The sequence below is a fragment of the Monodelphis domestica genome, chromosome 4 (assembly GCF_027887165.1).
Source record: "Monodelphis domestica isolate mMonDom1 chromosome 4, mMonDom1.pri, whole genome shotgun sequence".
Taxonomy (NCBI): Eukaryota; Metazoa; Chordata; class Mammalia; order Didelphimorphia; family Didelphidae; genus Monodelphis; species Monodelphis domestica.
In genome coordinates this window covers 7731334-7756452 of record NC_077230.1, presented here as the reverse complement: position 1 = coordinate 7756452, position 25119 = coordinate 7731334, and the positions used below count along the sequence as shown (strand labels likewise).

General features: G+C 40.9%; 1 protein-coding gene across 7 annotated transcripts in view; it reads left to right on the top strand.

The window, feature by feature from the left end:
• The window catches only part of HLCS (holocarboxylase synthetase), a 153942-nt gene that overhangs the window by 14101 nt on the left and 114722 nt on the right, over positions 1-25119 (top strand). For 6 of the 7 annotated variants that reach the window (XM_007493157.3, XM_007493158.3, XM_056825994.1 and 3 more), the window contains 3 exons: positions 13755-13917; positions 14799-15736; positions 19857-20036. In XM_007493157.3, coding sequence (XP_007493219.2) covers positions 13755-13917; positions 14799-15736; positions 19857-20036 — 1281 coding nt within the window. Of the gene's footprint in view, positions 1-1217; positions 1658-13754; positions 13918-14798; positions 15737-19856; positions 20037-25119 lie in introns of those variants that run through there. The other variant, XM_001363750.4, reaches the window with a different exon arrangement.

Genomic DNA, 25119 nt, shown 5'->3' with positions numbered 1-25119 from the left:
CCTGCCCTGTGGCGTTCGGAGTGTCCAGCTGCTCTGACCCCCCTCGGGCTCTTCCTACAACCTTTTTACAATTTGCTCTTCTCCCCTTCACCTCTTTATTGCTCTCATCCACTGCCTGCCAAGTCATTCTGGGTTTTCCAGTGTCTTCATTGTAAAATTCCTCTGACTAAACGTTCTGCACCTTTGTTCAGGCTGCTTAGAATTCCTTGACCTGCACTGCCCGCCTCTTGATCTTTGCCTTCAGCTGTCTGACTCTCTTTGGCTTCCAGTTCCTGGGCGGTCTTCCATATCGCGTTGAGACCCTCGCCTTTAGAACTCCACGTTTTGCATCATCGCACGTTCCCTAGGGTTCGCCTTTTCCTTTCAGGGGTGTCCCTTTGTTTCCAGACATTCGCTGCCACAAAGCCCTTCTGTGAACATTAACCTGGGAGTATTTGCGTAGTCCCGGGGGACAAGCAGGCTTCTTGTGGACTAGTCCTTTGGTCTCTAAAGCCACTTCCCAGCTTTTCTTTTGGGCACTGCTCTGTGCTGCGCATCTATGTGCACGTGTCATGTGTGTGTGTGCGCGTGTGCGCGTGTGCGTGCGTGTGTGTGCGTGCGCTCATGTGTGTGTGCGTGCGTGTGTGCGTGCGCTCATGCGTGTGTGTGCGTGTGTGTGCGTGTGTGTGTGTGTGTGTGCGTGTGCGTGCCTCCCGCCTGCTCTGGCTGCGCGGGTTTCCTTGTCTATTGACTCTCCTGGTGGCTGTCCTAGTTCTCTGCCCCTCGTAGTGGGGGTGGCCGTGCTGGGACCCACGTGGTTGTCTGACTGGCTCGTCAGGCCAGTGCGAATTGGAAAGACTCCCCCAAAGGATGAACGTTCGGGGGGACGTCCTCGAACTGGGGCCTCAGCTCTCTTCTGAGATGCTGCCCCTCTGCTTTGCTTCCGCAGCACGGAGCCTCCTTTGGCGCAGGCGGCCGGGCGCGACGGTCCTCGGGGTTAACGTTGAAGTTGGGTTTCTCTGCTAAAAGTATCCTGTTTTCATGAGGTTTGTCAGAGATGAAGAACTAAAGAAAATGCAAAATAAGAAAGAGGCGGTAACAAGCGGCTGCCCTTTGGCCGTCTCGCCCCGACTGCGGATCTCCGACGTTCGCCCCCCCCCCCCCCCCCCCGCAAGCGTGCCCCGCACACCGTGGAGAGCTGGCCTGCCCTTCGCCTGCCTGAAGAACCCCTTTGGAAGCTAAGGAGGCCGTCCTTGTTGACAGACTGACCTTTACCCACGGGAACGGGCCAGCTACAAAGCTAGGAAGCCCTTCATTCATGACACTTTTGCTTTCTTCCGATCCGCTCTACGATAGAGTGGCAGGGGCCACTGGGAGTGAGTGACGCGCCCAGGGTCACCCAGCGAGGAAGGGTCTGGCCACATTTAAACTCAGGAGTCCGACTGCCACCCACCTGGGCGTTTTCTTGGCAGTGATCTAGCTGACCCGTGGGAGTGGAAAACGGAGATTCGAGCTCTGGACTCCATTCCCCAGGAGTCCTTGCTAGCTCCCAGAATGCCCTCTGATCTCACTGAATTCTCACCTGGGCCGAGATCGAGAAGGGGTTTGACCTGATTGCAGAGGCGTTTGTCTCTCTTTTTGGACTTCCGTGTTGGAGCAGACGCGTCTCTTCTATGATGTGAGGTTATCTTGTCTAGGCCTCTGGCCTAGGCACGTGTTTTCTTCTTCGTAATTTCTTTAATCCTTAATCTTTCCTAAACCTCATAAAATATAATACTCCTTGCAGAGAGAAACTAATTTCTACCTGCCTCAGTTTCCCTAAAGTTTAATCTTACAGGAGTAGTTGAGGCTTCCTTCCAGACACGTTAGATGCCGAGACAGCCATATCCTGGACCAGATGGCACTTACAGTCTTTACAGCACCACCGGGGAGCTCCTCCAAGGCATATCGATACAGAGGAGGATGAACTGGAGCCAGGACCAGCCACCTCCACGCACAGGGGGTCCACAGTGACTGAGGCACGGGGATGGAGAGATACCCAGTAGAATAAGGAGGCGCCGCCAGAATACTCCCTTCCAGGCACAGCTCTGGGAAATTCTGCTTGTTCTCCTGGGCTCCCTCTCCCTCTCCCTGCTTCGAGTTCTTCTCTGTGCTAGAACACTGCTGGCCCTGCTCTCACTCTGCTTTTCCCTCTTATAGTGGATCTGGGCATCCAGTCTGGAGATGGAGCAGTTGCCACATTGCCTTGACTCCTTTGACAAGGACATGGCTCTCATTTCTCCATTTCTGCCATGCAGACTCATCTGCGGGAGAAAGGAAGAAAAAGACCCCCAAATCTTTCATTTTGAAGAGTCTGAAAACAGACTCTGTGTCCCCCCTTGACTCTCAGGGTCCCATGGGCTGCCCAGGGCAGGCTCCCTTTCTATTTTCTTGAGAAGTTATTCATTTGGGGGGGCTTCTGTTAGGAGCAGAATCTACTGAGCTTTCTCATCTAGAGATGTTTTCCCCTAGAACAGGGGTTCTTAAGTCTTTAGAAAAATTTTTGTTTGTTTTATGGATCCCTTTGACAAATTTGGTGAAGCCACTTTTTCAGAATAATGTTTTATTTTTTATTTTTGTAAACCTTTAGCTTTTGACTCAGCATCAATACTGGGTCCTGGTTCCAAGGCAGAAGGGTGGTCAGGGCTAGGTGGTTGGTGCCTTGCTTCAGGTCACATAGCTACAGAATAGTGTTTTTAAATTCATCAAATATGCAAGAAATTACAATAATAAAGCATAAAGGAAGCTAATTATATAGTTAACAAAATATTTGAAAAATAAGATCATGAATCCCAAGTTAAGAACCCCTGCCCTAAAAGCTAATGAAGTCTGGAGACTTAATTCAGAGGACTAAATCTTGAACTTTAGGCATAATTTTTTTAAATTACAATTTTTTTCAAATGAAGATTCTTCTTCTTTCCCTTCTGCCTCCCCCTCCCCCATTTCCATTGAAAAAGTAAGAATTTTCTCTTAGAAAATTCTTTTTGCAGTCAAGCAAAACAAATTCCTTCATAGGTTAGGTTTAAAGGTTATATTTCACAGTATTCTGTACTCTTTGAGTTCGTTGACTTCCTGACTCTGTCAGGAGTGGGTGGCCCATTTCATCCTGAATCTTCGGTAATCATGATTTGTCATTTATTGATCAGATTTCCTAAGAATTTCTTTTTTTTTTTTTTTTTTTTTTTTTTTTATTTTTTTTTTTAAATATATTTTATTTGGTCATTTCCAAGCATTATTCGTTGAAGACATAGATCATTTTCTTTTCCTCCCCCCCCCAACCCCCCATAGCCGACGCGTAAGTCCACTGGGCATTAGATGTTTTCTTGATTTGAACCCATTGCTTTGTTGTCCTAAGAATTTCAAAGTTGATTACAATGCTGTTATTGTATACGTTGTTTTTCTGGTCCTGCACACTTGGTTCTGCATGAGTTTATACCCAAGTCTTTCCAAGTTTCTCTGAAAGTGTTCCCGTCATCATTTCTTATAGCACAATTGTATTCTATCACATTCATGTCCATAATTTGCTCTCCTATTCCCAAGTGATGGCTACTATGCTACTTTCCACTTTGCCACTGCAAAAAAAGAGCTGCTATAAATATTTTTGTACATGCTTCAAGTTTGTTTTGCTTAGGACTAATCTTCCCTTTAATCTACCTTTTCTTTTATTTCCCTTTTCTCTTTCCCCTGTTCCTTCTTTTTTCCCTGTTGAGTGAATTCTGTATTTCTGTATTCTGTCACCAACTCTGATATATTATTTCCCTCCTTTGATGAATTCAGATGATAATGAGGTTCAAAGGTCACTTGATCCCCCTCTCATCCTTTTTTTCTATAAGACTTGTATACCCCAATTATATGAGGTAATTTTTCCCATGCTCCCCCAACCCATATGTTCCTCTTCCCTCTCCTTTACATTTTTCTTTTAAGATCAAAAGGACATGATAAACTATTGCTTCTAAAGCCTTCTGCCTAATTGGATGCTGTCTATTGCCCTGGCTGATAATAGGAGTTCAAGGGGATCCACATATATATCACCTCCCAATATTAGAATGTAAACAGGCTATCTTTGTTTCATCCCTTATGATCATTCATTGATTTTTACCTTTTTATATTTCTCATGGATCCTTGTGTTTACACTATGGTGTTTTTATTACAGCTCTGAGCTTTTTATCAGGAATGTTTTGAAGGCCTCCCATAGAATTATCTTCAGTTTTCCTGGTTAAATTATTCTTGGTAGTAAGCCTTTGGGAACATCCCATTCAGAGTTCTCTGGTCCCTTATAGTAGTAGCTTTGGAATAATGTATATAATCCTGAAAGATTTCTTGGTACTTTAATTCTTTCCTTTGTTTACTTGCAGTGCTTATTCTTTGGCTTAGAAACTCTTGATTTTGATTATAATGTTCTTGTGAGTTTTGATTTTGAGATTTCTTTTGGAAGTAAAAAGTAGTGTGCTTTATATTTCTATTTTTGGCATCTGGATCTCAGAGCTAGGCAGTTTTCTTTTCTTTTTTTTAACATAATGCATTAAATTTATTATATACTTAATTTCAATGTAATAGAAATGTGCATTTTCTATATGATCCCATTTTTTTTTTCTATTTTGTATGTAGAGATTTTTATTTTGGATGAGAGGGAGGTATTTAAGTTCCTAATGGAAAAAACAACAACAGCATTGTTTGTGGCTTAGCAGTCACATGTACTAATTCGCTCCTTCAGTACCATAGGACCTATCTGGGATAGGATCATTCCGTTAGGGACAGAGAAGAAGAAGATAACAGTAATTGATTAAACCTGCTCAGACGTACCCAGGCCACTATTTGTTGACCTGATTTATAATTATCTAGAGATCTAAAGCAGGATAACTTTGAAAATCACATATTGAATTTATTATGTAGCTGAAAAGAAAAGTGACCTATGCCTAATAGAGATTCAGTTTCATATCCATATTTCTTGTGTTCTTTATATATGGAATTTAAGTATATACATACACACAAACATTTTATGTATATATATATATACATATATATATTTATTTATGGAGAGAGTTTAGGGAAATGCTCATTTTCAGCTTATTATTATTATTATTATTATTATTATTATTATTATTATTGTTTTTCTGGGGGGTGTATCCAAAAAAGAGAACTTGCTGAAGATTTATTGAAGTGATAACTACACATTTCTGGTCATTCACATGGGTACAAATGATACTTCCAGAAGGAACTCAAAATGTATTGCTAATGAACTATTTTTTTCTTTGTTAAAACCTTTGCCTTAGAATTGAAAATAACTATTGGCTCTAAGGCATAAGAGTAGTAAGAGCTTGGAAATTTGCTTTAAGTAACTTACTTATGGCTGGGAATGGTCTGAGACAAGATTTGAACCCAGGTTCTCCTAATTCCAGGCTTGGCACTCTATCCACTGTGCCACTAATGAACTCTGGGTCAAAAATAATAACCCTGGGTCAGAGATTGTGTTTTCCTCATTGTTCCTTCTTGAATATGGGATGGAAAGGAGAAAAATTAGTTTGGGAACTAATTTTTAACTAAGTTATTAAACAGTTGATATCTGAGAATAGGATTTCAATGTCTGGATTATAGATTACAACATAGCATTGATAGATTCCTGCTAGAGGTGGAGTACATCTGCTATGTCAATGTATTTGCTAGATGTCCATCAGATTTTTAAAAACAATCTTTAACCCAAAAGATCCAGGGAAGGGGTTCCCAAAGATACATATTATATATAATGGATACAAAGAATAGTAGCTAATATACCTACACATTGAAAAGAGATAATATCTGAAGAAGGAGACAGTGGTGGAATTCATGACCTCACTGGCTATATAGAAATACTAATAATTTGGACAATGAACAAGAGAAACTAAAGATGTGGGAGGGGACAGATTTGGCCACATAGCTATTACTTAGGTTTGGTGGGTTGAAATTTATTATGATTATCATTATGTTTATTTCCTCGTGTGAGGAAATCCAGGAACTAGAGGTAGGAAGTGTGATGGAGAATGAAGGTCAAAGGGGGAGAAACAGAAGTGATTTTATCATTGCAGTAAACTATAAGCCACTTAGACACTAAGGAAATAGATGAGGAGTTTGGGAAACATAAGGAATTTGGCACAGAGATCAGAAAGTAGTGATTTTAGTTATCCAGAAATTTGCAGGATATTTTTCTCTTTTACAAAAGCAGAATACTGTTTAATACTATAAAAAATATCCTGTATCAGAATCCTTCAACATATGTATATTGTATCACATTGTTTTACAGTAAATTCTGTGTATCCTCTATTCTTGAGCTCATGATAGAGAAGTAATCTGGACATTCAAAAGGCAGATTTTGAAGGTGTCAACGAAAAGACAAGCTCAATAGAGAAAATGCTTTAGAAGAAGTCACCCAAGGAGTTGACTCAAGACTCAGGAATGGAATTTTGACAACACAAAGGGATTTCTTTGAGGAGACGACTCACAAATCAGCTTAGATTTTAAAAGAAATTTAGAAAATGGAAGCAATGTCAGATCACAAAAGAATATGTGGATGAAGAATGGTCCTGTAAAAATAGGGTCAGGAATACAAAAGCTAGAATGAAAGAGAAATCAAGGACAAAACAAGATTTGTTTTTTAGCTGTGCTAACATAAGAAGGATCTAAAGAGAGATAGTCTTAAGGAGGGGGTAAGGCACAATGATAACTGACAAGAAGGATGGCAGAGCAACTCATTTCTAAGTTTTCTTCTGTTTTCTTTGCCAAAGAAAATGACTTTTATTGTACTGGAGATGACAGAACAAAAACAGCTAATAGGAAATTGTTAAGTAAGGAAGATTGGGAAATGAGCATCTAGCTATGCTTGATGAATTTAGGCTGTGAGGAATGGCATTCTGAAAGTACTGGCACTGAATGCACTTTCTGAGAGAACCAAAAGATCAAGCAGAATAGGAGAGGTCCTATAAAACTGGAGAAAGGGCAGTTATCCTGATTTTCAAAAGAAGGGAGAGAGAGCTGAGACTGCAAACTAAAATTTAGTGATCATCCCTTTGATTCTTAGGAAAACTGAAAAAGATCATTAAAGAAATAATTGGTAAGCATGTAAACAGGAAAGTAGAGATTACAGTCAGCCTACTTTCTTTACCTCCCTTTTGACAGACTATTTACTACTAAATTAATACATGAGGGAAATATTGTAGATATAGTTTTCCTTAATTTGAATATTTTCCCCTTTCCTCTGTGCTTTTGATTTTCCAGACTTTAGCACTAGACTATGTCTTACCACTCTTGCCCTGTAACATTCATCAGTCCTTGTGGTCTGAAATATCCCTCTGTGATGCCAGCTCCCCTTTCCCACTGGTAATTTCCTCCTAAGGCTTCTATTTTTATGGCAGGGACCAGGCAAGCTACTCTTTATTCTTTTTCTAGTTGTACTTCTGACTTTCTGGACCTGAGCCACATACTTTTGTCTTTCCCACTTCTTACTCTTTCAGTTGAGGAAGTCTCAAGTCATAATATCCTTTTGCTCCTTTATCAATTGGGGTATGGCTTATTATGTCAAATAGTTTGTTTAGTATTGCTACTTGTTGTTCTTTGAATGTTTGATAGAATTCACTTGTGACTTCATCAGGCCCTTTGGATTTTTTCTTAGTGAGTTCTTTGATTGTACTTGTTTGCCATATTTTTATGCCTTAGTACATGTCAATCTTTGTGAATGTACCATGTGTTGCTAAGAAGGTGTATTCCTTTTGTCCCTATTTATTTTTCTCCACAAATCTATTAACTCTAGTTTTCCTAAGATTTCATTCACCTCTCTTACCTCTTTCTTGTTTATTTTTTGGTTTGATTTGTCTAGATCTGATAGAGGAAGGTTCAGGTCTGTTATTAGTATAGTAAAACTATACTAATATTTGTTCTTTCCTTTCGCTCCACCAATTTTTCCTTTAGAAATTTGGATGCTCTACCATTTGGTGCATACATGTGGAGTACTGATATTTCCTCATTGTCTAATATTGCCTTTTATCAGGATGTAATTGCCTTCCCTATCTCTTTTAACTAGATTTTCACTTTGGCTTTGTGACTCCTGCCTTCTTTTTCTCATTTGATGCTCATCCTTTAACCTTTACCCTGTGTGTGTCTACCTGCCTCATGCGTATTTCTTGTAGAAAACATATGGTAGGATTTTGGTTTTTAATCCACTCTTCTATTTGCTTGCATTTTATGGGTGAGTTCATCCCATTCACACATAGACTTATAAATACCACCTGTGGATTCCCCAACATTTGATTTCCTCTCTTACTCCTGCCCTTTTCACTATTTCCTTCTATACCAGTGTTATTGTTTTTGTTTGTTTGTTTGTTTGTTTGTTTTAAACCCTTCTGTCTTGGAATCAATACTGTGTATTGGCTCCAAGACAGAAGAATGGTAAGGGCTAGGCAATGGGGGTCAAGTGACTTGCCCAGGGTCACACAGCTAGGAAGTGTCTGAGGCCAGATTTGAACCTAGGACCTCCCATCTCTAGGCCTGGTTCTCACTCCACTAAGCTACCCAGCTGCCCCCCCAGTGTTATTGTTTTTAATCAGTTCCCCCTAATTCCCACTCTTATTTTTTTTTAAACTTGCCTTTCTCCCCCTCTTCCTTTCTTATTCCCCTCTTATTTTCTTCATGGTCTTTTTAAACTTCACCCCCTGCCTCCCTTGTATTGCTTCCTCACCACCCTTCTCTTTTTTACCCTTCTACTCTCTGTAGGACATGAATCAGTTCTCTTCCCCAATGGATATTATTATTCTTCCCTCTCTGAGTCAGTTTCAATGCACATAAGAAGTATTTCCTGTCTCCAACCTCTTTACCCTTCCAATGTATTGGTGTTCTCCCCCTGCCCCCACCATGCGCTTCTTTATGAAATACAATTTTACCCCATTTTGATTCTTTTCCCATTTCTCTTAGTAGTAACCTCTTTTTTACCTCTAGTTTGAAATATATTTATACGTACATATATATATATGCATATATAAATATATATATTATATATATATATCTTGAAATTTTGTCCTATACAGTTTATCACTGTTCCCTCTAAGTATAATTCTTGTTGCTACCCAGGTGATAATAACAATTTTTAAGAGTTACCAGTATCATTTTTTCTTATAGGAATACAAATAATTTTAACTTATTGGGCCCCGTAAAAATTTTTTTTTTCCTTTCTTAATTACCTTTAGGGGATTCTCTTGAGTTCTGTGTTTGGACATCAAATTTTCTGTTTAATTCCAGTCTTTTATTTATGAATGTTGGAAGTCTAATATTTTATTAAATGTCTATACTTTCCCCTGCAAGAATATAGTCAGTTTTGCTGGGTAGTTGATTCTTAGTTGTAGACCTCGTTCCCTTGCTTTCTGGAATATCATATTCCATGCCTTTTTTTTCCTTCAGTGTAGATGCAGCCAAATCCTTTGTTATCCTGTGGTTCTATGGTATCTGAATGACTTCTTAGCAGCTTGTAATATTTTTTCCTTGGTCTGGTAGTTCTTGAATTTGGCTATTCCTGTGTGTTGTCAATTCAAAATTAAATACAGGAGGTTGTGTGGAATCTTTCAATCTCCATTTTCCCCTCTAGCTCAGGAATGGGGGAGGTTTTTTTGGATAATTTCCTGTAGGATGATGTCCAGGCTTTTTTCTTTTGTCATGATCTTCCAGTAGCCCAATAATTCTTAAATTATCTCTCCTGACTCTTTTTTCAAGGTCTGACACTTTGTGAATGAGGTGTTTCTTTTTTCCTCAATTTTTTCATTCTTTGATTTTGGTTTATAAATTCTTGCTGCCTTGTGAAATCATTTACTTCTAATTGTTGGATTCTAGTTTTTAAAGACCGAATTTCATCCCTGGCTTTTTGGTTATCCTTTTCCTTTTGATCTTTCATCTTCTTTGCCTCATTTTCAAGCTGGTTAATTTTGGCTTTCAAGATGACTTATTTTTATTCTTTCCAGGTGATTTATTTTGCTTTTTAAGTTCATTTCCTAGTTGTCTTCAGCTTCTCTTAATTGCTTTTTGAATTTTATTTTGAGTTCTTCCATAGCCTGTGTTTTTGCTTGGTGTTCCTTGGTCCTCCTCTGTTCCATTTTCTCATTGTTCATTACCTGGATAGAAGCTGTCGATTATAATTTTTTCCTTTTTTTGTTGTTTACTCATTTTCCCCTCTCACCCCCCTCCAATTGTCTGTAGTCTTGCTCCTCTCATTATTTTCTGGATCTGTGAGTTTGGGTTGTTCAGTCCTGAAAGGGTTTTTTCTCTGCTCTGCTGATTGACTAGGTTAGGCTGATGGTATTGATGAGCCCCGAGGTCAGATCTTCCCCAGCTGGCAGCAGAGGCTGAAAAGGAGCTGGGTTTCCCACCCTGTTATAAAGGTTGTAGACTTTGTAGTGGTTACAGCCAACCCCCTTGGAGCTTAGTCTGCAAGGCTCTCTGATCAGTTTATGGGGGAGGGGTGTTGGAGCTTGAACTTCCCTGCCCTCAGAAGGCTTCTTATCTGCCCTATTAATAAGAATTAAGCCGGGGCAGATTTGATCTGCAGAGCTGGATGTGCCCTGAGGCCAAAACCTCCAGAAGGGGTCCGGGTGGGGTGGGGCAAGATGGAGTGTCTTGGCTGGGACTAGACTGCCTTCTCTGCTCCTCTCCTTCAGCTGCCTCCCCACCACCTGTGTTCAATGCCCCAAGCCTGCACAGTTGTGCCAGCAAGGTACTTCCTCTGGACTAGTGCCCTTGCCCAGCCCTGCTGGAGGCTTAGCACTGTAGGTGGGGATGAAGTCCTGGGACTTACCTTCTTCTTTCCCCTTCAACCCAGACTTTTTGGGGGCGCACCCAGTTGAGTCCAGCAGGAGCGTTCCCTAGCTCTGTCCTGTTGTTAGATTTGGTTTTTAGTCCCCTTGAAGCATTGGGGGTTTGTTTGTTTGTTTGTTTGGTGAGGAAGGGTTTTGTGGAGGTCTGGGCTTTTGCTGCCTCTAAGCTGCCATCTTGACTGTACCCATGCAATCTTTTAAAGACCTTTAGGCATAATTCCATATTGCCTCCAGAATGGCTGGATTAATTCACAACTCCACCAGCAATGCATTAGTGAGGACTGTTTCTTGTAGCTTGCATTTGCTTCCCATTGCTTGTTGCCTTTTCTTGCTTTTAGGAAACCTTTTGAGGAGTGTCATCTAATTTTTGTGGAGAAGATAAGAGAAAGAATAAATGATAAGATCTTAAATCACAAATGATTGGATTAAAAGAATGGTTGTTAGTTTGTTAATGTTAGTATGTCTGTGCTTGGGCCTGAGTTATTTACATTTTTATCAGACTTGGAAAAAGCCTAACTGGTATATCTACCACAACTAGGCGGGAAACTTCACACACTGAACGATGCTTAGGATGCAGAAGGGTTTTGAAGAAGGGTAGAGTATTAGGCGAAGAAGAAGATACTCAATAAGGATAAGCAAAGTCTTGCATGTGGGGATGAACAATCAACTTCACAAGGATAAGATAGAGGAGTTATGGTTAGACATCAGTTCCAAAGAAATGTCTGGGAGTTTTAGTGGACGACACTCATTGTGTCAGCAGCCCCAAAGCTGAGCTAATGAGATCGTGAACTAGATCAGGAATGGTATACCTGGCAAGGATACTGCCATTGTTCTTGCCCATGTCACAACTCATCTCAAGCACTGTATTGAGTTCTGGGCAACATGGTTTAATAGGGACATTAAAAAGCTTAAAGAGTTTCTCGAGTGATCGATGAGATTGGTGAAAGGGCTTTCAGTCCATGATCTATCCCCTGAGGGAACTGGGAAATAATAAGTCTGGAGAAAGTAAGATTCAGGGAGGACATAATTTTATTTTAAGTATGTGAAGCTTGTCCTGTGGAGTAGGGCTTTGGATTTATTTTGTTTGTCCCCATCCGGGTTATATGTTTTTTTCATTTAGGTTCTTTTTCTTTGATCTGTTTGGGATACAAAAGTGGTATTTCTGGGTCAAAAGATTTTCATAGTTTTATAGCTATTTGGGCAGAGTTCCAAACTATTTTCCAGAATAGTTGGACCAGTTTACAACTTCCCCAACAGTATCCCAATTTCTCCACATCCTCTCCATTCTTTTCTGTCACTTTACCCAATCTGATAGTTGTGAGGTGGTATCTTAGAGTTGTATTAATTTGCATTTCTCTAATAATTAATGATTTAGAACATTTTTTCTATGACTACTGATAGCTATGATTTCTTTCTGAAAACTGCCTGCATATCCTTTGACTGATTGTCAATTGGAGAATACCTCTTATTTTTATAAATTTGTCTTAGTTCTCTATATATTTGAGATGTGAGATTCTTTTTAAAATTTATTTAGTCAATTTGTAATATTTTTCCTTGGCTACAAGAATCCTTTTCTTTCCCTCCCTCCCCTCCCCTCCCCCTTCCAGTAGCTGACACACAAATTCCACTGGGTTTTACATGTGTCCTTGATCAGAACCTATTTCCATGTTGTTGATGTTTGCACCAGGGTGATCATTAGAGGCTCCATCCCCAACCATGTCCCATTTAATCAAGCAGGTGTTTCTACTCCCACCGTTTTTCCTCTGAATGTGGATAGTGGTCTTTCTTGTAAACCCCCCCCCCGCCCCCCCCCCCCTTTCTCTATTTTGGCAGCATTGGTTTTGTCTGTGCAAAAACCTTTTAATTTCTGAATTCAAAACTGTTAGTTTTATTTCCCTTGTTTGGTCATCAGATCTTTCCTTATTCACTTGATTAACATAGCATTAAAAGTGTAAATTAGTTTTGATACTATTGTCATTTTGTGTGTGTGGCCCAGTCATAAGCACTGAATTTCTTTAGCTTATTGAAGTTGTTTTATTTCTTTAAGGAAGACTTTGTCATTGAATCTTTAAAAAAGTCTGTGTGTGCTGTTAAGCATTAGCTTTTAGAAAGATTTCCAACAATAAATGTTGAAACAGGAATTTCTGATTAATACTCCGTTAACCAGAAATTTCCGTTAAATGAGATACCTATTACTTGAGTAATCTCAATAACCATTATTATACTGTGCAGCTTTAAAATTAAAAATGGGCTTATTTATGCCTTTCCTCTTTATAACCTTTTTTATGGGGAGAGTGAGAATGCATTTTCATGCCTTTGGGATTATGTATCATCTGTCTTTTTAGTCTAGTATTATGTAGCTCATAGACGTCTTTTCTCCACTTACACAGCTATGCTAGTTTATTAGGCTTTGATTGCTTTTCATCTAGATTATTTCAGTACCCTTCTAACTGGTTTCCCTGCCTCAGTGAAATCTCTTCCTACACTAATCCTGCTTCTACTTTAAGAGATTTTCTGAAGTATAAGCCTGACCATGTAACTTTTATCTCTCTCCCTTCTAATCTCCCTAACCTCCCTCACTCCTACTTCTTTAATATGCTACATTGTCTCCCCTTTACCTTCAGGATCAATAATAGCACCAAACCAATAATATTAGCATGTTAAATTTTTTGAAGCACTTTGGGAATATTATTTTATTTGAACCTTATAACTGGGAGGTAGCTATTATTATTATTATCCCCATTTAATAAATGAGAAAACTGAGGCAATCTAAAATAAAAATAGCAAAAGAATACAAGCTAATGAAATTATTTTCTTAGCTTATTTTATGAAAAGTGTGGGGAGAGATGACTTTTTTGTTTAAAAATATCTATATTAATCTCTTGTCTTTTATTTCGTCTCCTCTCTCTTTAGATTGTAAAGTGGTCGGACTGTTGTTTGCCTTTAGCCTATAGTCCCGGGGAGCCTTATAAGCTCTTTGCTGAAGCAAGTGTAGATAATTTCAGCAAGTTGGGCATAGCATTCATGGAAAATAGGCTCCAAATGGATAATGGAATGGTACCACAAAAGATTGTCTGTAAGTATCTTAGAATCTCTGGCTTCGTTTAAAATTCAACTCAATTGCCACATTCTGCAGGTCTTAACTTAGTTCTATCTTCTACTCTGTAGTAATCTTATCATTGTTTATATTTTCTCCCTTTAGGATGGAAGTCTGTCAGTCTGTCTCTGTGTTTTTAGCTCCTTTGTCCTTCTACTTTACTCTATCTGTCATCATGAATGTTCTTGTGTAATGTTATGCCTCTTCCTTTGGGGTGTATACATTTTAAATTCAAAGTGCCCAGAAAATATTAAAATGAGCTATTTCTATAAAACATTGGATTCATAGTATAATAGACCTATAGTTAGAAGGAAAGTCATCGATTACCTTAGCCTTCTCCTTCCTTCTACTCTCCTTATTTATAGATGATGAAGAAACTTACACTCAGGTCAAGTAACTAGCCCACGATCACAATATAGTAGATGTCAGAAATAGAATTCTAACCCAGATCTTTTGACTCTTTCTCCTTACACCAGCAGCATTTTCTTTTTATTCCTGGAGCCTTGTTGGGAAGTTCCTGAATGTTTATGAACTTCATAACCAACAACAAAAACCAATCACCATTTATTAGCTTAGAATCAAATGAACTAATAGCCGTCAAACAAGTGAAAAAAATTTTTGTTCTGTTTTTTTCCAGGTCTTTCTTTAGCTTTTTGTCTTTTCTCTCTTTTTCTTCCTTGAATAAAAAGCATCTATTTGTCTTACCTTTGAATAAAGTTTCCACGTAATGTCAGTTTGCAGTCTCTTTTGTGTTAATTTAGTTAACTTTTTGAATATAGGAATACATTGGGGATTTATAGGATGTTATGAAAAGAATTTTCTCAGTGAAAACAAACAATTCTTCCCTCTTTATGCCCTAGCTGTACACTTTCAGGACTCGATGCTGAAAGAGCTCCAGCAGTTGACATCCTCCAAGGTCCTAGAAGTGGAAGAATTGACTTCAGACTTACCTTTTGAAACCGTGCCTGAATTGGAAGAGATGGAGCATTTAGGTGGAGATGACAAAAAAGTTCAAGATGAGGAGTATGATCAGAAGAAAATCCGTGCTTCTCCAGAGGAACCCACCAATGCGCCAGAAAAAGGAGTTGACCTTGATGACCACCATCACTTACATCTATCGAGCTGCCATGAATGCTTGGAACTAGAAAGCAGCACCATTGAATCTGTCCGGTTTGCATCTGCAGAAAACCTTCCTGATCTTCCTTATGACAATCTAGAGGGCAGGGCTGACACAACCTGCCCTACTAGACAAGGGCAGAGAGTCAATATTAGTGGGAAGCCACCAAATATTTTGCTCTTTGTGGGCTCTGACCACCAGGAAGCACAACCGAGATTCCAGCAGCTCCGTTCCCTTTTGACTGACTGTGTTGATACTGATAGTTACATCATCTACCATCTGCAGGAGAAGAATGTGCTCACTGATCCATGGTTGGATAACTCTTTATTGTTGGTCATTGCCACAGAGGAACCCATTTCTAAAGCAATTTGCCAGAAGTTCATGACGTACCTCTCCCAAGGTGGGAAAATTCTGGGGCTCTCTTCCTCCTTCACATTTGGTGAGCTGCAGCTGAGAAGCAAAGAGGAACTTAAGAAGACGATTCAGACGTTGGTTTTTTCCAAGGCTGATCACAATGAAATGAAACTGAATGTGCTGACTAGTGGCTGTATTTATGAAGGAGGCCCTAGGGAGCTTCTCGGTCCTGGAAGGCTCAAGGGTTACTTAGAGAACATAGACAAAGACAAGATGATTGTGCATTTACCTTTTGGAACAAATGGAGGAGAAGCTATTCTTTGTCAGGTATGAAGGACAGAGCTTATAAGAAATTTGTTAACTTTTTTAAGGGCTTTTGCTTTAAAAAGGTTGAGATCATTTTTTTTTACTTAATTGAAACTGAACTTAGGCTTTTTTTTGTGTATACATCTTAAATAATGCAAATCCTTTCAGTGAGGATGATCTTTGAAATAACCTTCTGATTAATTAGGAGAAACCGTTCAAGCTTTATTGTAGAAATTTTTTCTAAAACGTCTGTTCTTTGAGTTAGTAAAAAGAGCAGATCCTTTGTGTGGTTTAGTATTTTGCAATGCCTCAGGCTTCTCATTTTGAACATAAGTGCTTAAGGTGTAGAGAATAGAGCTGACTATATATATATATTTTTTTTTTAATTGTTTTTAAAATTTTTATCTTATTTTATTTTCAATTCTGAATTCTCTCCCTCTTGCCTCTTTCCCAATTATCAAGAAGGCAAGAAAAATAAAAAAAAAATAAAATAAAAATAAATAAAATAATCAAGCAAAACGGATTCCCAGATTAGCTACATCCCCCCCAAAAAAAGTAAGAAAGGAAAGAAAAAATATATTTCAAATTACATTCTGCATCTATCATTTGTCTGTTTGGAGATGTCTCATGAAACATTTGGAACTGTGACCGGTTATTTTGTTCCTTTCAAAGTCTTTCAAAGTTGTTTCACTTTATAGTATAAACTTTATAGTGCAAATTGTTTTGATTGGGCTCACATTCTTCATCAGTCCATAAAAGTCTTTTCAAATTTCTCTGAAACCATCTCTGTCATTATTTCTCATGGTATAAGAGTATGCCATCACACTCTTATATCAGAACTTATTCAGCCAATTGATGGACACCCCTTCAGTTTCCAGTTCTTGCCTCTATGAAAAGAGCTGCTGTAAGTCCATTTGTACATTGGGATCCTTTTCTTTAATCTCTTTGGAGTATAGACCTAGGAGCAATATTACTGGGTTAACGGGTATCTACAATTGAACAGATATTGAATATGTATTGATCTCGAATACATTTTGGAAGTTAGGAACACATAACCCATAAAAAATGATTATGATTTTTTCCACTCCACTTAAATGAGCGATGGTAGAAAGAAAAAAATAATTGTGTCAATCCTTCCCTGAGGAAGAACTTCCCAGGAGTTCTTGGCCTTTTTTGGTCATGGACTTCTTTGGCAATCTGTTGACCTTTTCTCAGAATAATATTTATAATTGTTTCAGTAAAATTTTCCCCAATTACCTGTAAAAAGAGTTTTTAACATTGATTCTAATGTTTTCAGTTCCCTATTCTCTTTCCTTCTCTTCCCCCTCCCCCCCCCAGGTGATAAGCAATTTGATGTAGGTTATACATGTGTCATTGTGGAAAACATTTCCACATTACGTAGGCTGTGATCTGTATCAAGGAAAACCCACAGAAAAAATAAAGTGGAAAAGGGTATGCCTTGATCCATATTTATGGTCCGTCAGTTCTTTCACTGGAGGTGGATGTCATTTTCCTCATGAGACCTTTGGCATTGTCTTTGACAATTATATTGCTGGGAATAGCGAAGCAATTCACAGTTGCTCATTGTACAATATTGCTGTTACTGAGTGCAATAGTCTCCCATTTCTGCTCACTCATTTTGCATCGTTCATTGAATGTTTTCAGGTTTGTCTGCAATTGTGCCTTTCATCTGTTCTTAAAGCACAATTATATTCCATTACAATTATATGCCACAATTTACTTAGACATTCTCCAGTTGATGGATATCCCCTCCATTTCCACAGAATAATATTTTAAAGGCATGAAATAAAATACATAGGATTACAAAAAAGACACATTTTATTGAAAGTAGTTACCAAAGACAAACAAACAAAAAACCACAATTCCACAGACCCGTTTAAGTAGTCCTCCTGCCCAAAGGTTTTGAAGAATTTCTTTCAGACCTGTTTTTTTAGCTATTTCTCCTATTCCGTTTATTTTTTATTAAAAGGTTGCCATATCTATGTTAAATTACTATGAGATCCATTTGAGTATACAGGGGTTCTTAATCTTATTTCCTCATGAACCCTTTGGCAGTCTCCTGAAGTAGATTGTTTCCAGTTTTTATTATTTCAAGTAGAGCAGCTGTGAATATTTTTGTATAGATGACCCCTTTTCCTTTTTACATCTTAGTGACATTGTTATCACCAGTTTTGTTACTCTCAGATAAATTTCTGACATTTTTCCCATGTAAAACTATTCAAATATTTCTTTCCATGTGGTTCTTGAATACTCTATATATTCTCTAAATGTAGTACATTTGCTTTTTTTAGAATTTTGGAGTTGGAAGGGTCATTGATGGCCAAGTTACCCAAAATGTGCACAAAAGAAATTCCTACTAGAACATAATCAGCAATGATTGTCAGCCTTTGCTTATAGATTTCCAGTGAGGGTGAACCTATCACTTTTCAAGGCAGGCCATCCACTTTTTGACATCTCTAATTGTCAGCACGTTTTTCATAACATTCATCCTAAATTTACCTCTTTGAGTCTTTCATTTATTACTCTCGATTTGGCCATATGAGTCTTGCATGCCTTGTTTTTTAAATGCTGATATCTAATAATAAATGCTAATCATTTAAATTATTGAGTGCTAATATTATTGAATACTAGTTTTTCAGATACTTGAAGAGAGCTAAACATGTCCAGTTCCTTCAGTTCCATTTTAAGTTATCACATCAAGTCAACTCATCATAAACCTGTGTTCTGGGGACTCTGCTAAAGTCTGGGGATGCAAAGAGAGTTCCTGCTCTCAAGAAGCACCCCGTCTACTGGAGAAAAATAACACGCAAACCACTGTACCGCCGAGATAAACACAGAATACATCATCTCAGAGGGCAGGCGCCAACATTATGAAGGCCTCACTGCTGTCTTTCCGTGTGTCCCTCATCTTTGTACCTGTGAAGTTGATTCTTTTCAATACCCAGATTTCATCTTATTAGATTCATCCCAACCTTGTGGGGTATCAAGTCTTTTGGATTCTGACTGTCATCCATGATGTTAGCTGTCTCCTTCAGCCTGGAATTGCCTTATTCAAGCTACCAATCACAGTGTTAGATCCCTTCCTTTTAACACTAACACCTCCTTCCTAGGGTGGAGGATAAAATGAGGTGGTTATAAAATGACTTGCTGTCCTTAAAGTCGATATATACATTCTAGTCGTCGTCATGATCATCATCGTTACAATTATGGTTGCAAACTACGTCCAGGGATGATGTCTTTCACCTTGTTTCTTAGCAGGGCCTGCCACTGCCTTCTGCAGAGCTTCATAAACTCTTCAGGTGTCCCTGACTCTAGGAAGCAGTGCTTCTTAGTGCTCCTTCGGAGCCACAGTGTCCCCAGGTTCTTTCTGTCTGTCTCTCATTCAGTCCTTTTTCTGCCCCCCCACTGTCCCACCCCCCCAATAAAACCTTTTCTCTGAACTGATAAGCTGTGACTAAGATTTACTGCATTATCTTCCCAGAGGGGTTTGCATTTTTAAAGGGCAACAGACTCTTACATCCCTATAATTTATTTATACAGTAGATAAGTGGCCGGATTTTGAAACGTCTGTCCTCAGCCTGGGCGGGTAAAATACGTCTTTCTTCAGGACTCCGGAATAACGGCAAGCCCCTCCTTAGCTAGGACCCCGGGAGCAGTTCTGGTTAGGTGTGTGCAGAGTCCACGTTAGACAGATGTTTAGTGGAGGTCGGGAGCTTGGCATGGTGTTCTTCATGGCCCTTTGACTTACAGTCTTCCAGGTTTAGTTAAGTTACATCAGCTTGGTTTCCAGCTTAGGGAAGAAGAAACTTCCTGCCGTTTGGTACTTCCGTTGGCTTTGGAGAGATGATTTCCTTAGCCAGAAAATTCGAAGCCTTCGTTGTGGCAACGTTATCAACATTTCCCCAGACCCTTTCGTGGTCTGGAAGAGGAATGAGGTTGTCTCTTGTTTCAGTAAGCCTTTCTGAACTTTCAGAAATAACCCATCATTAATAGGCCCTGCAAAGTTAACTGTCTACCTGTTGGGATTCATCATTAGCTGTCTGTCAGGTGTTTTTACTTATGGATGTGTGTCTTACAGCATACGTAGGCGGCCATTCTAATTCTCACTTCCTTTCGGTAGGTGCACTTGGAAGCATCTGAAAACACTTCAGCGCAAACTCAAGATGCCTTTCATTTGCTGGAATCCAGCCATTTCAGAAGACATGAAGTCCTTAAGGAGATACTGACCGTCCTTGGCATCAGCTGCCACGTAAAGAAGATGCCTCCCTTGACGCCTCTTTACTTGTTCACAGCCGAGGAGGTGAGTGCTGTTAGGAAGCCTCAACTGGTGAACTTGGGAAATTCCAAGGAAAGTCTGTGCTTTTTTTTCTGGATTAAATGGTTCTAACGAGAAATAAGTACCGGGAAGTGATGAGCCGAGCCAGGATGGCTTTTCTTGTAGAAAGGGGTAAATTGCCAGAGGAGCAGGCCAGTCCCAGCGGGGCCAGAAGACCTGATGGCCACGTGCCGCTGGTATATGTAGAGTCGGATTACGCAGATTCTCGTCCCCCTTTAAAAAAGGGGGAGTGATCGTCCGAATACCTCGTCTCAGAGGAGGTTTCTTTTCTTAGGAAGGTCCGTTCTGTAAGGATTGATCAGCTCCATCTATAGTAAGAGCCAAGGCCGTTTCCAGGAGCTTCCAAGCCAAAGGAGATATGCCATCTGGGTACCTTCCAGGAGGCTGGACGCACGAGCGCAGCGCTCCTTGGCAAGGCATTTCACAGGATTTTCTTTGTGATTACTGATGCTCAGACATAATTATTCAATTAGTTAATCATTGGGGTTATTCCTTATCATTCTGTTACGGTTGTAAATCAATAGATTACATGCAGAAGGTATACACACCCAAAATATTAATTGATGAATATATCTTAATTCAATTAAACAGGTTTTTTACATATGTTTGTATGTATTTGTCATTGTCCCATTCTGTAGGAAGCATTTCAACTGGATTTCATCTTTGCAGTGATATTTTATATATGTATCTAGACACAAACACATCTGGATGTGTAACACATAGGCATGTACACCTATGTAAACATGCGTGTGTATGCCTATTTATGTACAACTTTATGGGGAGACGGGATTGTATTTCAACTCTCAATGTAGTTTGCTTGCTACGTGGAAAATCTTACCTCAAAATGTGGTTCTTGAGCTTTTAGGGAGAGTATAATATAGGAGCACCTTGTGAAAGCAAACGTTAACTTGGAAAAACAATTTATTGTTTTGTATTATGCCTTTCATCGGGTCCTGCCTTTCTGGATCTCTTTAAGAAACTGGACCTTTGGATATTCTTGATTCTTCTGACGCCTGCCACCCAGCGGCGTGAGCGCGCGCGCATGTGTGTGTGTGTGTGCGTGCGTGCGTGTGTGTGTGTGTGTGTGTGTGTGTGTGTGTGTGTGTGATCTGAACCAGAAGGCTTACCTTAGAGTCAGTTTCTTGGCTTCTCTGCGGAAGGCCATGCCCTCACTCTGAGCCCCTCGGCCCTGCCTTCGAGGCGACACGGCTGCACATCTTGTCGATGTGCACGCAGCTTCCATGCCGTCTCTTCCGTGAGAATGTGAGCAGGATGGGTGCAGGGACCCCCTTCTCTGTCTTATCAGTCCTTGCAGAGGGCTTGGCACCTCGTAGGTGCTCCTGCCTGCCTGCCTGCCTGCCTGCCTGACGACTCCAAGCCGGGAGGTCCAGATGAAGTGATGATCTGTATCGTAGCACGCAGCGATTACATCCAAAGTCGGGACAAAATAACTTCTCGTATCTCTTGTCCTTTGTCAAATGAAAGTCTTTCTTCTTGGAAACCCCGATGTCCCTTAGACCCTGCTGTCTCTGGGTCCCGAGGCAGAAGAGTGGCGAGGCCCAGGCAGAGGGGTGAAGTGACATGCCCAGGACGTGCCCGGGGACCCCCATCCCCAGCCCGGCTCTCCGCCGGCCGTGCCGTGATTCCGTACCACTCTTTGAGAGCAGCAGCGAGAGGTTTGCTGTTCCTGTTTTTGCAGGTTAGCCCACAAGCTCAGTGTCCGCCTAAGACAGGCAGTGAGTCAGAGCGATCGGGGCCAGGGTTTTGACTCACTTTTTTTGGCCAAGTTTCACCGGCCTTTAAAGTGAATCGTTGTCATCTGAGGACTTGGCCACCTTGGCCGCTTGGCAGGCACAGTGGAAAAATACACTGACTGGCTAGAGTCGGAGAGAGGCCCTGAGCCTTCCGAAGTGGGTGACTTTGGGCACGTCCGTGCTGAAGGGCCTAGCAAGGGGCCGACCCTTAAGTAGTGGATACTGGCCGCTGGACGAGGGGGCTGCCGTGAGCTTATTCCGTCACCTTCGTGGAGCCGTCTCCACTGTTTTGAGGGATGCGCGCCGAGATTTTGATGGCTGCTTGGCTATGGGAAGCTTAAAAGGCCCTCACTTTCCCTGTTGTGCTTATAACGGAGAAAATATCCGCCTCGTCCTCTAGTTCGGATCTCCTCTCCGCAGAGTGCCCTCCCCAGGCTGCTCTTCCTGCCGCTCCTCTGAGACTACACTTACCTTGTAGGCGTCTTATTGATTTACATGTTTTTTGCACGTTTCCCGGCTCTTGCGAGGAGGGACTCTATTTCTACGCTTCCTGCGTTTTCAGTCTCTATACAGTGTCCGGCACAAGCCCTATTCTAGTTCATGCTGAGGGCCAGTCATTGTTGTTACTGCTTTTGAGTGTCGATGAATTCCTCTGCTAAGATCGATCCTCCTAGAAAGCTGCCCGCCGCACCCAAGGAGACACACAGCAAGCCTCGGCCGTGTTTCTGGCGTCGATGAATTCCTCTGCTAAGATCGATCCTCCTAGAAAGCTGCCCGCCGCACCCAAGGAGACAGAGCAAGCCTCGGCCGTGTTTCTGGCGTCGATGAATTCCTCTGCTAAGATCGATCCTCCTAGAAAGCTGCCCGCCGCGCCCAAGGAGACAGAGCAAGCCTCAGCTGTGTTTCTGGCGTCGATGAATTCCTCTGCTAAGATCGATCCTCCTAGAAAGCTGCCCGCCGCGCCCAAGGAGACACACAGCAAGCCTCAGCTGTGTTTCTGGCGTCGATGAATTCCTCTGCTAAGATCGATCCTCCTAGAAAGCTGCCCGCCGCACCCAAGGAGACACACAGCAAGCCTCGGCCGTGTTTCTAGCGTCGATGAATTCCTCTGCTAAGATCGATCCTCCTAGAAAGCTGCCCGCCGCACCCAAGGAGACACACAGCAAGCCTCGGCCGTGTTTCTGGCGTCGATGAATTCCTCTGCTAAGATCGATCCTCCTAGAAAGCTGCCCGCCGCGCCCAAGGAGACACACAGCAAGCCTCAGCTGTGTTTCTGGCGTCGATGAATTCCTCTGCTAAGATCGATCCTCCTAGAAAGCTGCCCGCCGCACCCAAGGAGACACACAGCAAGCCTCGGCCGTGTTTCTGGCGCGCCGGGACCGGCTCTCGAGTAAAGGACACAACAGTGACTGCAGTGTGTCTCCACTCTTCCTCCACCTTATGAAGGCGCCGATCTTCTACCTTTCACCATGCCGTGAAGGGTTGGAATCGGTTCAGAAAAGAAGCACAAATTCTCGTTCTCCCCTCATGAAATTTCTAAGAGCTCCTATGAGACGGGCAGGGAGAAGGAGCCGGGCCACGTGATTCCCTTCCGTTTCCAGATTCTTAACCTGTGCACGGGAAGATTCCTCCACGGCGTTCACCCTTAATGTTTTAGCTGGTGCCTGAATGGCGGCTCGCCACGATTATGTAGTAGGTGCGTAGTAGCAGCGAGACCAGGACCCTTCCAGGTCGCTCAGCCGGCCGAGAGTCCCCGCCTCGGACAGGTCCCTTAACAGCGGTCTCTCCCTCTCCGCATACTTGACATTAGGCTCTTGTTGGCACGTCCTAACGCAGTGCAGAGGCAAAGCGTTGTTTTCCCTGTCATGAGAGAGTGAAGCTAATGGCGAGTAGACTGCTTTGGGGTTTGGCCAGCCAGGTTCGTTCTGGTTGAACATTTCTACTTGGGGCGTAGCTGAGTAGAAGCCGTATTTTACTGTTGTTTGGGCCCGTTTAATCATAACCTCTTGGTTTAATTGTCCACGCAGTCCGCTCTTCAGATAAGGTCGGGCACTCTTGGCCTTGCAGCGTGTGGTCGCCTCTATCTTGCCACCTTCATTCTTCCCTTCAGGCAGGCCGCCCTCATTTGTGACAGCCCGGGAACAAAGCGTGTCAATCCATTTTTAAAGCTCCACCGAATAGCATTTCTACTTGGAAACAATACGTGGCATCAGTTGGCTGTCGGGTGGATCAAATAAAAACACAGTAAAGACTTTGGCTGGTATTTATGTGGTCCTTTATAGTTAACCAAGTCCTTCACATTGATCGTCCTGTTATAACAACAGAATGATTTTTTACACATTTCTAAACTTTCTTGTACTTCTGTTTGGGTTTGCCCCAAACTATTGTAAGGTTTTCTGATTTTTTTTTTCCAAATTTAGTCTTTTAAGTTGACTCACTAGATAGAAAGCTAGGACTGGAGGAGTCTTTTGTTCAAATGCGGCCTCAAACTTCCTAGCTGGTGACTTTGGGCAAGTTAATTGCCTCTTCTGCCTTGGAAGTGATACCGAATATCAATTTTAAGACTAAAGGCAAGAATAAACAAACACCCCCCCCCCCCCAGTATCTTATAATTTTTGCATCTCCTTCACATTGGTCTGTTAGAAGACGTCTTTAATTTATTGTTACTAATTTTAACAATAGCTGAACAGGAAGGTGAACTGTTAGGTTCTTAGTAGAATTTTAAAGGGTTGCATTATTGGAAACTAGGAAAGGTAAATTGTCTTTGGTTGTATGACAATTTAAAAAGTAGCTCTTAATTCTGCTCTTCTTTTTTCTTTCACATGTTTTGTAAATTTTTGGTTAAAAGAATTACTAAATTTCATGAAAGTACTGATAGAACCAATATCAGACTATTTACTGCCTTGGGGAAGGTGGTAGGGAAGAGAGAGAGGGAGAAAATCTGGGTCCTGAAATGTCAGAAAACAATTGTCTGAAATTGATTCTGTGTAGATAATTGAATGCCCAACAACAACAAAAAAGAATTACTGAATTTCTTACCCGTAAATCTTTAAAAATTTTTATTTTTCAGTTTTGGAAAACAGAGTATGTATATATATATATATATATGTATGTATTGCTTGAAAATGGTTGACAGGATTCCAGTCTAGTTTATTAGTTTATTAAGTATTGAAGGGATATTTTGGCTCTAAATAACTATACTAAACAGAAGAAATTATAAGTGTAAAGTTTTTCTTTCAGAATATGTTGCTTCTTATATTAATTTTGATTCATTTATGTTATCAATTGAAGGT